General features: G+C 42.2%; 1 protein-coding gene across 4 annotated transcripts in view; it reads right to left on the reverse strand.

Annotated features, from left to right (window-relative positions):
• MED14 (mediator complex subunit 14) overlaps positions 1 to 16991 on the reverse strand; it is a 96931-nt gene extending 79940 nt beyond the window's left edge. The window contains exons 1-9 of one of the 4 annotated variants that reach the window (XM_084790805.1): positions 16232 to 16375; positions 11093 to 11119; positions 8248 to 8353; positions 6634 to 7405; positions 4454 to 4627; positions 3468 to 3597; positions 2894 to 3022; positions 2499 to 2606; positions 1166 to 1298 (exon numbers count right to left, since the gene is read on the reverse strand). In XM_084790805.1, coding sequence (XP_084646931.1) covers positions 1166 to 1298; positions 2499 to 2606; positions 2894 to 3022; positions 3468 to 3597; positions 4454 to 4627; positions 6634 to 6636 — 677 coding nt within the window. In that variant the 5' untranslated portion in view covers positions 6637 to 7405; positions 8248 to 8353; positions 11093 to 11119; positions 16232 to 16375. The other 3 variants (XM_084790804.1, XM_084790802.1, XM_084790803.1) reach the window with 3 other exon arrangements.
• Between the last annotated feature and the right edge of the window lie 488 nt (positions 16992 to 17479).

The raw sequence follows: 17479 nt of genomic DNA on the forward strand, positions 1-17479 counted from the left end.
ATTCAGAATTTGGTCTATTACAGTTAAAAATAAAATACTCTCTCTAATTCAGAATTTGGTCTATTACAATTAAAAATAAAATATTCTCTCTCTCTCTCTCTCTCTCTCTCTCTCTCTAATTCAGAATTTGGTCTATTACATTTAAAAATTCATATTCTCTCTCTCTCTCTCTCTCTCTCTCTCTCTCTCTCTCTCTCTCTCTCACACACACACACACACACACACACACACACACACACACAGACACCTGAAAACAGGAACCACCTTATAAGTAGTATATGCCTGATTTATCAACAGAAGATCAGAGTGACGTCAATTTCAAACAGAAATTAAAGATGATAAATCCCCTCATACCAATTCTCTCCAAATCAGTTTTCAGTTACCATTTAAAATAGGAAACTGTGATAAGCAAGTATGTTGTTTTATGAGTACTCTATCTGCATGTACATCTGCCTGCCACAAGAGGGCATCATATCTCTATATAGATGGTTGTGAGCCACCATGTGGTTGCCAGAAATTGAACTCAGGACCTCACAGTGTTCTTAACCTCTGAGGCATCGCTCCAGCCCAGTAAGTATGTTTTATTTTATTTTATTTTTTTACTTTTGTTTGTTTGTTTGTTTGTTTGTTTGAGACAGGGTTTCTCTGTAGCCTTGGCTGTCCTGGACTCACTTTGTAGACCAGCCTGGCCTTGAACTCACAGAGATCTGCCTGCCTCTGCCATCCAGTGCTGGGATTAAAGGCGTGTGCCACCATGCCCAGCATAGCAGGTCTGTTTTAAAAAGTGATACTGAAGGCCAGGTATGGTAGCACACGCCTTTAATCTCAGCACTTGGTAGGCAGAGGCAGGTGGATCTTTGTGAGTTCGAGGCCAGCCTGGTCTACAAAGAGAGTCCAGGAGAGGCAAGGCTACACAGAGAAACTGTCTTGAAAAAAAATGTACATTGAGCCTTAGTACAGATAAATGTCCAAAACATAAAACTCTAAGAAAGGTGGCAATTATGGCTGTCTCATGTGGCCTACACCATACTGTGATTTTACTAAATTAAAGACGTAACTTGGGCACATAACTATTCATATGTAATAAGTCAGTTGTACAAGGGAAAGAAGACAAAAAGACAGGATTCACTTATTACACAGACCTACCAAAACCAATTTTACTTACTTCCAAACTGAGAGGGAGAGGCACTTTCCAGCATGGTATCTTTCTACCTGTACAAGGTCTCCCCACCTCTCTCGGATTAACATTAGAGTCTGAGAATGCAACACTTCTAATTGAAGTGATAAACAGAAACAATCTGATTTATCTTGTTAAGCAAAAAGTTAATAAGTACAGATAAATTTCATCTAACAAGGAATCTCGCTGGGCATGGTGGCGCACACCTTTAATCCCAGCACTCGGGAGGCAGAGGCAGGCAGATTACTGTGAGTTCGAGGACAGCCTGGTCTACAGAGTGAGTCTAGGACTGCCAAGGCTACACAGAGAAACCCTGTCTCAAAAAACCAAAGGAAGAATCTCCCCAAAAGATTTCTATGAAGAAATTCTCTAGAATCATCTTTTTCTAATGACTCATTTCAAATATGACGAAATCTGGGGGTTTTTTAAATTATATTTTCAAATGACTCATCATAAGTAGTAGACCATGTGGCATAATTTTAGAAAAAGAGCTGATGAAGCTGGGCGTGGTGGCACATGCCTTTAGTCCCGGCACTAAGGGAAGAAGCAACAGGAGGATGGTTGTGAGTTCAAGAAAGGATAGCCAAGGTTACACAGAGAAACCTGGGGCTGGGGGTGGGGGTGGGGAAAGCTGAGGATTTTGATCTAAATAAACAAAATAAGATCCAGATCTGTCCCTTAATTCATCACTGCTTAGAAAATACAAATTGGGGCTGAAGAGGTGGCTCGGTCATTAAAAGCACTGCCTACTCTTCCAAAGGACCTGAGTTCAATTCCCAGCAACTACATGGCGACTCACAACCATCTGTAATGAGATCTGGTGCCCTCTTCTGGTGTGCAGGTGTACATGCAGGCAAAACACTATACATAAAAAATCAATCTTTAAAAGAAAATACAAATTGATCAAATAATACATTTTCAGACCAAAATGGTGCCCTTTTTTGGATACGGGTTCTCATTATATACTACAGACTGACTGACCTAGCTGCGTATCCCAGGCTGGCCTCGGAGTCAACATCTTGCTGCCTCACACCACCGGTGTCTTGGGTACTGGGATTAAAGGCACCTTACCTAGCAAACAGTGCTATTTCTACGTTATCACTTTTAGGTGTTACCTGCAAAGTCAGTAGTAAACTTGAACTCTATAGATGTATCATTTATGTTCATACTGGCTGGTTCTCCATGCCTATGGATATCCAAAAGGGGTGGAGAGGGAAGGAAAGGCCAGACTACTACGTTTCAAGACAAAGGCTAAATAGAAAATCTAGAGGAAAGAGACCCCAAATCCTTACATTACATGCCTCAAACTTCAAAAGGATACGTAGGCAGTTGTACATGTCCTGAAGAGGTTTCTCATCAGCAAAGAGCCTAGACTGCACCAGCTGATGGATAAAGTCGATTTGCATGCTATGAACCAAAGCTCGCCCATCTTCCATTGGCAGAAGAAAAGAAGGGAATTAATTAGAAAAGAAGTTTGCATTATAGCATTAACCGAGAAATTATATGCTAAAAATGAATTTAAAATTATCTGGAGAAAATGATAGATTATACACTGAAATGTCTCTAATCAGTAGCTAGTTATGCTTATCAAAATTTTGCTTCAAATTACAGAATAAATTGCTAAAGTTTTCTACAGGAATACTTCACCAATATAAGAAAGCCACATAGAGAAACCCAGTCTTGGTGGGGGGAGGGGAAAACATGTCAATGATTTACCTCCTGTTTCCTTATCCTCAACTAAAATTTCTAGCTTGAGAAGGCGCCATGGAACATCGGGGTCATCACCCATAACTGTCAAGGTTGCTTCAAATTCTCCTTCAACTCGAAACTTCACACGGCCATTGGCTTTTAATAGAGGAAGAAGCATACATTAGTTTTAAAACAATAAGGCTCTGGCTGACCTCCAAGTTCTAGTGTCGTTTATGAGACATTTTAAATAGACTATAAACCTTGTCCTAAGTGTTGACAAGTCAGTAGTTAAAACATAGACAGAAGACAATGCCCAAGTCATTAAGAAACCAAAAGCAACTCTTCCTGCATATAAACAACAGCGTAGCATGTTGTCGGGGCTCAACTTTAGGACTTCCTTTCTCTTCCAGTCTCAGGTAATCGCACTCATCCCCCCTGCTGCAAATACCAGCACTGTATTTTTAGGTACTAAAAAGAGGTAGATGGCAAATCACAGGTTCAAACACCACAAAAATCTAAACTTTGTCTACTTGTTCTTTGAACAAAACCCAAAAGGCCACTTAAGAAAATATTCTTACAAAACCAAATCCGAGGTACATACCCACTGTGAGATTTGCTAGTTGTGGAGGAAGATCTGTCGTTACAAGCCTATGTCTAAGAATCTGATTAAGCTGATGAAGTGTGGCTTGTTTTTCAATTTTCGTAATTGGGTCTGGAGGAATAATTTTATCCTACCAAAAAAAAAACCTTTTTAAATAAAAAGGATGCAATTGTTTGCCTGCACCTATCTTTATACGTTTTCTTACTTTACTCAAGACAATCAATCACAACATTCATTTCTTTTGTCTACAGAAATAATTGTGACTATGCATTTGAGTAGGAATAATTCTCATTAAGAATAATTCTCAGTCACCTTGCTAAAACCATGTTCTTCATCGACCTCCATCTATGACACCAAGTTAGTATCACTACATGATTTCCTAAATGTACAGAACAGACCAGCACCAACTCATTCAACTACCATAATACATTTTTAAAGATTTATTTATTCATGATTATTATGTATACAGAGCTCTGCTTGCACGTACACCTGTAGGCCAGAAGAGGGCATCAGATCACATTACAGATGGTTGTGAGCCACCATGTGGTTGCTGGGATTTGAACTCAGGACGTCTGGAAGAGCAGACAGTGCTCTTAACCGCTGAGCCATCTCTCCAGCCCCCCTCCCCCCCCCCCCCCCCCGCCCATAATACATTTTTAAAGCACTTCTAAATGCTGCTGCTATGGAGTTATGTTTACACCTGAAATAGGCATTAAATTATATTTGCACATCTGTTTACTCCCAACAAGGACAGGGGAAGGGAAGGAAATGAAGAAACAAAGTAAAAAGAAAGGAGGAACGATTTCCCCAGTTCAGTATCTTCTTGCAGTATGGCTCTAATTTATTTCAAGCTACTGCAATTTTACTTGCAGGGGAAAAAAATGGAACTATATGAACTACTTGTTTTTAAAATGTGGTTTTTCCTATGTTATGTAATCCAAATCCAAAGCCTTCAACTTTCGTGAATATAGGGACAAAATACTTACCCTGATGCAGGTTGGAAGCCGTGGATAAGAACCAGTAGTCAGTACATCAATGGCATAAGGGATAGCAAAACTAGGCAGGCGCGCATGTACCAGGGCATCTCTAGCTAAGGACGCCAAGCGATCAGCGGTGTCCACAAACAGGATGGCTTGCTGATCTAAAAAGCTTGAGATCATCTTTAAAGCAAAGGGTAAATAAATAAGCTGCCTTGAAAACTATCTGCTTTTTTTCATTAAGTATCTTTTACTCGCTCCAAAGCAAGATTCAAAATAAATTAATATAGATGGTTTCATATTTATTGAAGAAATATCTTTGTATTTAACATTAAAATTAGTAGTTTCCAGTCAGGCGTGGTGGCGCATGGCTGTAATCCCAGCGCTGGGGAGGCAGAGGTGGATGGATCTCTGTGAGTGCTGGGATTACAAACCGGGATGCCTAAGGCTTTCAACAGTGAATGGATGTAATGATTTCACACCTCATGAAGTTGTCCTGAGAAGTACCACATACCTAACTTCAGAACAGTGTCTAGAACACAGGAAACACTTAGTACATATTGCTCAAGATGAGATCCAGGCCAGCATTCTACCCAGTACAGAAAACCTACTAGTTTTCCAGACAGTGAATTAGTAGAGTCATCACAAAGCTGAAAACAGCCTCCTTCATACCTTAAGTTCTGTTTAACATCAATATCTAGCATTCCTTTCTCTCATGTCCTTCAGACAGGCTTCTGGGGAACAGCTTAAAACCTATCACCCAGAATTTATGTAATAGGGCATTATACATAGTGATCTGTATCTTTTTTACAGTTCCACAGTTATGTTGTTGCCTAATTTCTACAACTCTAAAATGTAGAACCAGATAATTACTATCAGCTTAGAAATGAGAAAATTGATTCACAGGTGAAGACCTTTCCATAAAGAAAAATATAGTTTAAAAATTAGAGAAGCTAGAACAAGAAAATTTGTTTTCTTCTCTTAGACCTTGTTCATATATCTTGACCCAAAAGAAATGCTAGCTTTTTATAAGTAATGAAGTTCTATCAAATTCCACCAACACTAACCTCCCCCTCCTCTCTTTTTTGGTTTCTCTGTGTTAGCCTTGGCTGCCCTGGACTCACTTTGTAGACCAGGCTGGCCTCGAACTCACAGGGATCTGTGTGCCTCTGCCTAGAGTGGTTCAGCCTCTGAGACTCTGCTTAATAAGTTCGCCATTATTTGTTCTTTCTGAGCTATGGGCTGGCTGATTCAACTCATCTGTTCTAGCTCAAACTCTTCTCCTAGCTGACATATTTTTATTTAATCTGGCTTCTCTCTCGGCCTCTGAATTGCTCTGCTTGGCCTCAACCTAACTCAGCAATCTGCTCTGATCTCCTGTCTCCTTCTCATTTTCTGGCCTGTTTTGTCTTCATCTGAGTTCTCTCTCTACGGCCCATCTCTCTACACTGTCCTAGTAAAACTGCCTCCTCTCTCTGTAAACTGCCTCTTAAATAGCTTCCCTTTCCTCTCTCTTCTCATGAGAGTTGGGTGAATCCTATTCTGTCAAATCTTCTCTGATTTGTCACCTTTTCTGCCACTCAATTAGATATCACTTTCAAACATGGGTGCTTCCTTCTACAATCTAACTTTACCTCCATTTGGGATTAAAGGCATGTACCGCCACACCTGGATCTAAGCTTTTCTTTAAGTGATACTTGTTCTATTGCAGGCTGGCCTTGAATTTAGATCTGTTTGCCTGTCTCCTGGATTAATGATGAGCTTGTATTCCAGCTGGATTGCACAGACCTAGATCTTTGGATGTAATCTCTTGCCAGCCAGATAACATAGACCTAGAAGGTCTTTGGATGTGACCTCTTGCCAGAGCAGCCATGTTCTGAATTAACATTCCTCTACATGTGAAAATCACTGCCAAGCTTAGCTATCTCTGCACTTCCTTTCTATTCACAAATGTAATTGAAATATACTTGGTCTTGTAGAGCTGAGCCTAGAAAGGGAACCTCAATTAAGTGAGAAAATGCTGTCTTTATTTCAAGACTTCATTCACTATTTAGCTGCCCTTACCAGTATGAACTCTTTAGGAGTGACTGAAGGAAAACAAGAGCCATGTTCTTCATCTGTGAACTCCAAATCCTCCTCCCCAAGTTAGCTCAGTGAACTCATGAAAGGCCCCTAGGTTGTCCTCTTACCATTCTTTGGTTAAAACTTTTTTGGTTTTTGTTGTTGTTCTTGGGGGGTTTTGTTTGTTTGTTTGTTGGTTGGTTGGTTTGTTGGTTGGTTTTTCAAGACAGGGTTTGTAGACCAGGCTGGCCTTGAACTCACAATGATCGGCCTGCCTCTGCCTCCTGAGTGCTGGGATTAAAGGCGTGTGCCACCATGCCCGGCTGGTTTTTGTTGTTATTATTGTAGAAACAGGATCTATTACCAGGGATGACATCAACTGACTTTGTAGCTGAGGATGGTATTAAACTTCTGATCCTCCTGCCTCTACCTTCGGAGTGCTATGCTTACACCAGGCTTGGTTTATGCATAGATGGAGAGCGAGCGAATCCAGGGCTTCCTACATGCTGTAGAAACACCCTACCAACTGAACTACAGCTGCAGCTCCTTAAAACAGTTTTAGGGGGTAGATTTCATCTTTGTTACTCCACTCAAAGAAGTCACTTCTTTTGTTTTGTTTTTCGAGACAGGGTTTCTCTGTGTAGCCTAGGTTGTCCTGGACTTGCTTTGTAGACCCTGCCTCAAGTGCTGGGATTAAAGACGTGCGAATTAAGAGTAATTCAACAGTCAAAACACTATGAGGTTCCTGAAGGCAGAAATTATGCTTTATTCAAGTCTTTCCCTGCTATCATGTTGAGCAGTTTTAGAGCAAGAGTAAATAAACAATTGAACTGATACACGATGCCATAGGTTCAGGGACCTGGAAGAAGCCATGCATTTCTAGAAATTTTATCATTTCATCTGTAAAAAAGAAAATATAGACTTTGCCATTCTCACAAGGACATCACAAATCAATAAGCCAACTTTAAGAGAACCTTATAAATTCTAAAGCAGTGCTTCTCAACCTTCCTAATACTGTGACCCTTTAATACAGTTTATGTTGTGGTGACAGCAACTATAAAATTATTTTCATTGCTACTTCATAACTGTAATTCTGCTATTGTTGGGAACTGTAATGTAAATATTTTTGGAAATAGAAGTTTGCAAAAGGAGTCACAACCCATAGGTTGAGAATCACTGCGCTAAGGAGTCATACAATTTTGAAGCTAACCATTTCTTTCCCTTTAGTTCCTCCAATGTTATATTTCAAGTCTCCCCATGTAATAATGTCTTTCAGGTATCTCTTCCTTTTCTTTTTGGTCCAGTGTCCATAAACAAATACTAGGCTTCCAAAGAAATGCAGTATGCATTCTCATAAAGGAACACGATCAGTAATAACAATGAAATCAAGAGATGTTAAAGCCACCAGGCAGTGGTGGCGCAGGCCTTTAATCCCAGCACTCAGGAGGCAGAGGCAGATTGATTTCTGTGAGATCCAGGCCAACCCTGTCTACAAAGGAAGTCCAGAACAGCCAAGGCAGGCTACATAGAGAAGCCTTGTCTCAAAAACCCAAAAAATTTAAAAAAAAAAAAAAAAAAAAAAAAGCTAAAATCCTAAAGTGTGCATATAACAGTTAAAGTCTGTAATCTGGACCTCATGACCATCTTTACACATCCTCCTGGGCACTAGATCACAGGCATATGTTACCATGTCCCGCTCTCAAAGTTATTTTATACAAAGTAAAATCAGAAGTTTAACTCACCGCACATTTTTCTACTTTGCCAGCATCATTAGCCCATTTTACTAAAGCTAATAATCGAACGAAGAGTTGACGTGTCCGGCTAGCAAACTGTACAATTTCTATTTTCCTACAAAACAAAACAATTTTTATCTGAACCAGCACATATATTTCTTAATCTGAATTTAAAAAGTATTTGCTTACAAGCACAACAAAATTAACCTAAAATGTTTACATAAATATTAATTTCATCTCATCTTTGTATCCTCATACCTTTTACCACAGAGCAATAAATCCAATAGTTTTCCTTCAATAAATTACATTTTGAAACTAGTTTTTGTTATAATAAATGATTCCTACAATATAGAAGATTCATGGATATGTGGTAGAAGTTAGGAGCTATAAAGTATACATTTCATAACTGAAATTACTGGTAATTAGTTACCATTTTGGTTAGAGGAGTTGAAATATATTCTTTACCAAAGCTTGAAACTATGCGCTTTCTACAAAATCAAGGGTTATTTCCCAACTTATAACAGCATAACTAAAAAAAAAAAAAAAAAAAAAAAAAAACTTTACCATGATGAATTTCAGTGGCAAACTTGAATATATTACCTTAACCAATTAAAGACAGTCTACTGATTAGTAAACAATAAGTCTGTCCATGTGTCCATGTCTTTTCTTTTTCCAGACAGGGTCTCTCTGTGTAGCCTTGGCTGTCCTGGACTCGCTTTGTAGACCAGGCTGGCCTTGAACTCACATCGATCCACTTGCCTCTGCCTCCCAAGTGCTGGGATTAAAGGCGTGTGTCACCACGCCCAGCTCCATGTCTATTTTTATACTGTGCTCACTGCTATGCTTTTTCACCCAGCAATCACCAATAATTTTATCATCTCATAAAGTTTTAAGAGCTTCATCACTTTACTTCAGGACCACTACACAACTGACACTCATACCTGTCATGGTTTAAGACATTGGAAAAAAGAAAAAGTCAACATGCCAGAACTAATACCAAGACCCAGAAGAATACCAACCTACCTCCAAGCGCAGTCAAACCTTTTTAACTTAAAGGGACTTTTTTTTTTTAAAGATTTCTTTATCTGCATATACACCTGCACGCCAGAAGAGGGCATCAGATACCTGTATAGATGGTTGTGAGCCACCATGTAGTTGCCGGGAATTGAACTCAGGACTTCTGGAAGAGCCGACAGTGCTCTTAACTGCCGAGCCATCTCTCCAGCCTCCTTAATGTGACTTTTCAATGACCTATACATCCAACCAACATCTCTGCATCTTACCAATAGCATCACCATAATGCAATGCATCCAAATAAGTTTTTGCTGACTGAATACGTCAAAACCAAGCTGTTATTGAGAGTGTGTAAAGACAACACATAACCTGAAAGGCTTCCTTAAGAACATCATAATTACTGGAAATAGAGGAAAGCCAAGGGCACACTTATGGTTCTTTGTTAGTGTGTTAGTGTCTGTCAAGGATTATAAAAGAAAACAAGCAAGACCAAGACACAACACAAGTGTTAAAAGTACATTAAAGCTCTGACAGGGCTGGGGTTGTAGCTCAGAATGTAAGACACTGTACACAAATACATAACCCCCTGAACACCACCTACCTCAGGACTCAGATTGTCAGTGCTGTCTCTTGCCCACAAACAACTAGATTTGTCTACTGTTTTGTTTTTAACTTAAATTTGCTCCTCTAACAGAAGATGTCCTTCTCTATACGCTACAGTAATGGGGTTTTCTGACACCACACTATCTCTACTGAGAGGGTGCATGAGTCAGTTCTCCAAAACCTCAGTGATCTTTTCTACCAACAACAGTTTTAAAACTGGTGGGGTTTTCTTTCCTTTTTTTTTTTTTAATGATTTATTTGTTTATTATAATACATACAGTGCTCTGCCTGCACGTACACCTGCAGGCCAGAAGAGGGCAGCAGATCACATCACATAGATGACTGTGACTGTGGTTGATGAAAATTGAACTCAAGACCTCTGGAAGAGCAGTTAGTCTTTCTTTTTGTTTGTTTGTTTGTTTGTTTGTTTCAAGATAGGGTTTCTCTGTGTAGCCTTGGCTGTCCTGGACTCACTTTGTAGACCAGGCTGGCCTCGAACTCACAGCGATCTGCCCAGTCAGTTATTCTTACCCTCTGAGCATCTCTCCAGCCTAAATCTGGTGGGTTTTAAAACTGACCAGCCAAATCACAGTACAGGTTAAGTTTCAATTGCGTCTTCCAGTTCTTTTTTATTCTTGTCTATGTCTACAAATAGGGCATTCGACTAATGAATACTACAAACCTTCCTAGTGACACCAAGGCACATAGGTAGTATCAAAGATATAACACATTAGCCTTATATCATAGTACCAATTTAAATCCCAATAACATGAGCTCCTTAACTCTTGTTCCTTTGGCCTGTGGAAACATAAGTGTTATATCTTAAGCCCCAAGCTTAAGTTGAATCAAGATTTTTTTCAACTATAAAATAGCAATAACAGGAGGCGAACGTCAATGTGCTTAAAAGGTGTCTTAACAGCATCATTGCAGCAGCTGGTAAATTAATAGCCAGCTGTCCAAAGCCAGTCTACTCAACTTCTATTACAGACTATACAGTTACATTTTCCTATTCCTCCCAAGGACTTGCCTTGGTCAGTCATCAATAAAGGCTTAAAGGTTCTACATCCGAGTACCAAGAATACTAAAACTGCATTTTCTGGTACTCTCAACAAAATACAGTCCTAGGTTTCCTTGGTCCTAGGTTATAATATCATCGATAGCTCCATAACCCATACTCACAGAGTAGGAAAAAAAATCAATAAGGAGACAGAGTTACGATTCTGTTTTTCATACTCACCTTTCCACATCGGATTTCCTTGGCAATCTAAGAAGAAGAAAAAATGTTGATTAAATATAAGCAGGTCTTCATCAAAATGTGATAATAGCCTTTACTCTGACAATGACTTATCTTCATGTTTCAGAAAAATTGAGCAAATAGTAACTATAGGCTCAAGTGGCTGCTAACTCTCTGCACCGATAAGTTAGCAACAATATGGCTGTGAAGTAAAAACTGAAAAGCAACATTTCTTTCCACTCCAAGTGCTTCAGAAGATACAGTGTGAACCTCAAACATTTAAAAAGTTCAAGTTCTAGGGCGGTGGTGGTGCATACTTTTTGATCCCATCACTCAGAAGCAGGAGGCTCTGTTTCAGTTTGGGGCCAGTCTGGTCTACATAGTGAGTTCCAGGACAACCAGAACTACAAAGAGACCCTGTCTCCAATAAATAAATATCCTGAGTCCAAATTACATCAGCACACAGTATCAGAGTCAGAAAAATATATATCTTTTAAAACCAAAATGGCTACAGGTATAGGAATAGTGCTTAATTGCCAGCCTCCCAGGGAGCACTTAGGTTCTTAGTGGTGATCTCATCATGTTATGTTATAGTAGGTGAATCTGGAAGCTGAGGGTGCAAGCAAGGTTTTATGACAATTATGACATTGCATGGTGTTTAGATAAAGGATTTATAGTATTTTTAAGTAGTTCTGGTAGTATTTTTTTTTTATTTCTTTTGCTGGTTCTCCAGCAACTTATGTCAACTTTCTCTTTGATAAATTATACTACTCTATTGATGCTTGGAAAGATCTTCATCAGCTTTCTGAAGCTCCACATTCCAGTAACCTCTAGCTTATGGTCTAAGACTCAACAGCCTGAACAACTCTCAAACCTGCCCAACAATTACCAGATCCTGAAAAATGCACCCAACTGCTTAATGCTCTTTACACGCAGACACCATGTGCCCCATAAATACAAATGGGTCCAAGGAGGGGACAATACTAAAGTGAGCTGACTTATTCTCAGGGAAGACATTGGGATGGATGGAAGCTACAAGTATGGTCCGAGTGACAGAGGAACTGGAGGAGGAATTGGGGTATATAGGTTCAGTGATAGAGCACCTGTATAGAGCAGGCCAGGGCTCAAGCCCTAGGGGAGAGCTAGTGTTAGGACACCGATGAACACCAAGCCAGAGAGAGGTTGGGGTAAGTAAAAGCCAGAAAGGCCAGTATAGCAGAAAGCCAAGTAGAAATTAAGGGCCTATTAGAATGCTACAGGTAAGAGTCAGGTATGGTAGGTAACTCATATCTATGACAAGGACTTGGGAGGCTGAGACAGGAGGACTGCCACGGGCCAGCCTTAGGATACAAAGACCCTGTCTCAAAGATTGCAAATAAAAGCAGCCCCTGGAGGCCGGGCGTGGTGGCAGAGGCCTTTAATCCCAGCACTCGGGAGGCAGAGGCAGGTGGATCGCTTTGAGCTCGAGGTCAGTCTAGGACAGCCAAGACTAGACAGAGAGACCCTGTCTCGAAAAACCAAAAAAAAAAAAAAAAAAAAAGCAGTCCCTGGAAAGTTCCTTTACATAAAAAAAGCTTCTCCCAGAGTACTTCCCTGAGAAGCCTGGTTCCCAAGAGAGAAAAGAAATGAGGATTAGGGAGATGGGGGGGGGCGGGGGTGGATACAGCAGAGCTTAGAAGTAGAAGAGGAAGGCAGGAAACATTGCTGCAGCTCCTACCTGCCAGCTGAGACCCCAAAGGATCAGCTGCCATTAGAAATTGCAGCTACCATTCCTAAGACAAAGGACAGGATTTGCTGCCTGCCTCCCTTTTCTCCCAAAGCTTCCACTTCTACTTAAAAGTCCTTTATGAAAATTCACCGCATGAAGGAAAAGCGCTAAGATGCAAATGGTGAAAGAAAGAAGGCACAGAGCATACTTATGCTTTAGAAGTTTTATGTGGCTGAAACCCGAGCATTTTCTGACCTTACAAGGTTAAAAAGCAAAGAATAGAATATATGCCCGTAAAAAGTTAAGGCAGAAAGTATGAGTTGGAGGTAAACAAACAGAAGCAGAAAAATCTAGAAATCTGGGGCTCAAACCAAATCACCTAAATTATTGAAACTTTTTTTTACCTTCTGTGTTTCTGATAGAACCAGATGTTTAAAAACTAAGTATCATGTCCCTCAAGACTTTTCACATTAATACACTAATTCTGGCAAGAGGATGCGCGTTTCATACCAACCTGAGCTAGATTATCAAGACTATTTCAAAAACAAAACCAAGTCATTTTAATTGACACAGACCAAAGTGGAAAAGGTCCTTTTTTGTTTTAAGTATCAAAAGTAACAGTTGCTTTTCCCACAATTATCCACGGTTTAGACAGACACTTCTCAAAATTCATTCATTCATGGACAAATGATCCAGTATTCCGTTAAGTCCCAAATACATGACACTGTCCTTATCCTGGGGAAAGCAAAACAAATCAAAATCCTTCTTCTCCTGGATTTTCTAGTCCATGGGGGAGACAGGCATACTAATGATGTCTTGGGCAGTAAGCACTGTAGAGAAAAAAAAACAAACACCGGAGGAGAATGAGTACAAAGTACTGTTATCTGGGTGATTGGAGAAAGTCTTTGAACTAAATTATCCATGAGCTAACACCTGAATGAAATGAGAAGGAAAACCACAAGCACTTCTGAAAAAAGGAGCAAAGCCATCATCCAATTGTAAACTGTGCCAAAAACTATCAAGAACCATCAAGAAGGTTAAGGTAGGTGGATGGAACAGAAGGAGACTATTAGAACATGAATTAAAGAGGTAGAGTAGATAAGGAACAGTTCTCTCAAGGCCTTAAATGTAAAACAAAACAAAAACAAGCCAAGTGTGGTGGTGCACGCCTTTAATCCCAGCACTCGGAGGCAGAGGCAGGCGGATCACTGTGAGTTCGAGGCCAGCCTGGTCAGGACAACCAGGGCTGCCACACAGAGAAGCTTTGTCTTGAAAAACCAATTAAAAAAAAAATGACCATGTCCTAGTTGCACGGCATAGTCCCAGTGTATGCGCATTGTTCGGCTTTGTTTTTGGCTTTTGTTTTTTGAATGTGTGGTGCTGGCGAGCCTAAGCCAGGACCTGGCACATGTTCTACCACTAGGCTACATTCCCAGCCCAATGTTCATTATTATTACTGAAACATAATACCAGGCAGCCCCAGCAGACAGCAAACTCCCTAGGCTGCCTACAAGCCTTTCTTTAGCTTCCGATCCCCCGGCCTTGGCCTCGGAAGTGTACACCATTATACTCACAGTATTCTTCCCCGCCCCCCCCCCCTTCAAAGGTATCCTGGCTTAGACTACAAATTTTATGGTCACTCTAACAGAGAAGTAATTTTTTTCTGTGTAGTTTTTGTTGTGTTTTGGGGGGAGGAGGTTGGTGGTGGTTAGTGGTTTGAGATGGGGGGTGTCCTTACTAATGTAGCCCTCGCTGTCCTAGAATTGGCTATATAGACCAGGCTAGCCTCAAACTCAGAGACCCACCTATGTCTGCAGGGATTAAAGCCTTACACCACCATGGCTGGCTGTGAAATAGGCTCTTACCATGTAGTTTGAGGCTGGCCTAAAGCTTGTGAGTCTCTTGCGTTAGCGTCCCAAACACTGAGACCACAAGCACACAGCCCATCGATCTAGCACCAAACACAGCTCCTGGGTTAGATACTGAATTGTATAGATCTGGACACAGGATGTGGAATTCAGCTGAGGTCTGTGCTTGAGATGTGTTTAGGAATCATCATACAAATGGTGCGGGATTAAGACTATATTATTCTACATCAATAAAACAGATGCCTCTCCATAAACCAAGTCCTCAAGTTAAAAATAGAACACAATTCAGTGACTTTCCACAAATCCTACAAATATTCTACAAATCCAGAAATGGTCTACAAATATAGAAAACCAAATCACATGATCCACGATCAGTCTTTTTACTACAGCAATGCACAAGATATATATGCAACTTTCTCTTAAATGCTTATGAACGCCTACAATATATTGCTACAAGCATTCCTAAGCGTGACAGCTATTTCTCTCAGTCAGAAGCCGAGCCGGGAGCCGCCGCCGCCGCCCCCTCCCCCACCCCTGTAATCCTAGCGGTTACAAAACTGGTGCTCGTGCGTTTAAAAAAAAGAAGAAGAAGAAGAAGAAGAAGACGACTCTCAGTCAGGTGTAGTGGTCCATACTTGTAATCCTAACCCTAAAGAGGCTTAGCCAGAACTCAGGGTTAGAGACGAGCTTGACCACGCAGCAAGACCCCGTCTCAATAAAGAGTAATAATGCCACGTCTTATGGCAAAGGTTAGGCTTTGTCTTTTTCAAAAGTATAGTACATCAGAACTGAAAGGGAATGTTTTACAAGCGTAAGGGAAGCCGTCCCGAATTCTTTTCGTCGTGTACAAATATTTAGTTCTCAAGAAACAAAATAGCACAAGGCAAAAGAAAGCCTACGGTCTGCATACTAATGTTTTCCTGAAAACCTGACGGAGCCTAACAATAGGTAAAAGGTGAAAACTTTTATGAACCCCAGCTTTACGATGTAAATCAGAGTTCCAAAATTTCATAAGGCCTTTTATTCGCTCTCCGAACCATCGGAGTAGTCGGCTTGTATTCTGAAGGGATTAACAGCCTAATCACGCCCCGAGGCATTTCATAGGTAACTAGGTGACTGAAATCAGAAGGCTCGTTAGAAAAAAAAAAAAAAAGTATTTTACATTCACTTCATTCATAAAGACTTAGCACACTTTCAAATGGTTCCGAAAAGACTCACAATTCAACATGTATTATCTTAAACTGAATTTACGTCCGGCGTTCAACGAGAAACAATTGTAACCTACATTTAAAACATATTGTCAAAAGGCTGTAAACCATTTTCCTTTGAAAATCGCGTTCAGTTCGAATTTTACGTAGTCCTAAATGCTTACTCTTCGGCTGGGTTTTTTGTTTGGTTGTTTCGTTGGGTTTTTTTTTTTTTTTAAAGAAATTACATCAAGAAATCAATACAGTTATGTTGGGAACTCAAAGACAAAAATGCCGAAGACAGTCTTCAGCGTAGCGTTAACACGCGAACCCCACCAGTCTGCGTGCTTTCGTCGCCAACCAGATCCCCAATACTAACCTCCTCTTCGTCGTCCCCCGATTCAGAACCCCCGGAATTCCAAAAGTCTACGCTACACAGCCGAAACCGTAAACGGCAGGCTTAAGTCTCTATGGGACCCACAGGGCGGGAAGGGCAAGTGGGGAGCCGGGAAGCAGGCATGGGTTCGCGGCACTTACAAGTCAGTCAACACCATAAGCTCTGAGTAGGCCCGGTGCAGCAGAAATTCGATGAGCGTGCTAAGCCGGTAACCAGGGCTAGCCGCAGCCGCAGCTGCCGCCGCCACGGCGGCTCCCGGCGGCGGGGGAACAGGGGCAGACGCGGAGCCGCTGCCGCCGCCGCCACCACCGCCGCCGCCGGGAGGGATCAGCTGGTGGTTTTCCAGCTGCACTGGGGCCATAGCGGCGCACAGCCCGGCTTGGCGCGACCACCCGAGATGCGACCCTGGAGCCTCCTCCCGGGCTCGGTGACCGCACCGAGGCGGGCGCTGGCAGAGTGGCCGCCGCCTAGCGCCAGGCCGCCTCTGAACAGGAAGCCGTGTCCGGGCTGCGGAGGCCCGCCCCCATCAAGGGCCGGGCCGGCCGGCCGCAGGGAGGCGAGCGCGGGACGGGAGGACTAGGGAGGCGGGCCGGCCGCCGCTCTAGGGAGCGAGCTTCCGCGACTGCTCAGCGGCCGCTCTGCCGGTTGCCTTCAGCGTCCATGTTGCAGGGCCTGGAGCGGAAGTCGCCAAGCAGAACGGAAGGGGAACCCGCGGGAGGCCCTTTGCAATGGCAACCTGTGACGGTTCCCCTCTCTGTGCTGTACTGGGGGGGTAGGGGGAGGTGGGGTGCGTGGGAGCAAGGCGGGGCAGCCGAGTGAGCGGGAAAACGGAAAAGGGAGGGTGAACGCGCTCCGCCGGAAGCCGCGCCGCCACTCGAGCGGTCGCGTCACAGCAACGTCAGCAGTCCCGGAGCGGTCTACCCCGGCCTGGGCGACTGCGGTGGAACGGGAGAAGAAGGAGGGTTGGCAGAGAAGCCGTCCGCCTCCCCTCTTGGGGCCCCCCAATGCTATGGCGAGCTCCTCGCCCGCAGATGGCGGTGGCGGCGGACAGCGACTCTCCCACGCGCGCTCCGCCCTCAGGCATCCCTGGCGCGTCGCGTGGGAGAAAACGTTACCATCATTTTTCTTTTAAAAAATTGGTCAACTGTGGAACAATGGAAAAGAAAGGATAGGAGAAGGGGCACAATAACGTTATTTGAATGCAGTCTCGTGTGCGCCGAGATCGGCGCT

This window comes from Acomys minous (genome assembly GCF_964271855.1).
Source record: "Acomys minous genome assembly, chromosome: 7".
Taxonomy (NCBI): domain Eukaryota; kingdom Metazoa; phylum Chordata; class Mammalia; order Rodentia; family Muridae; genus Acomys; species Acomys minous.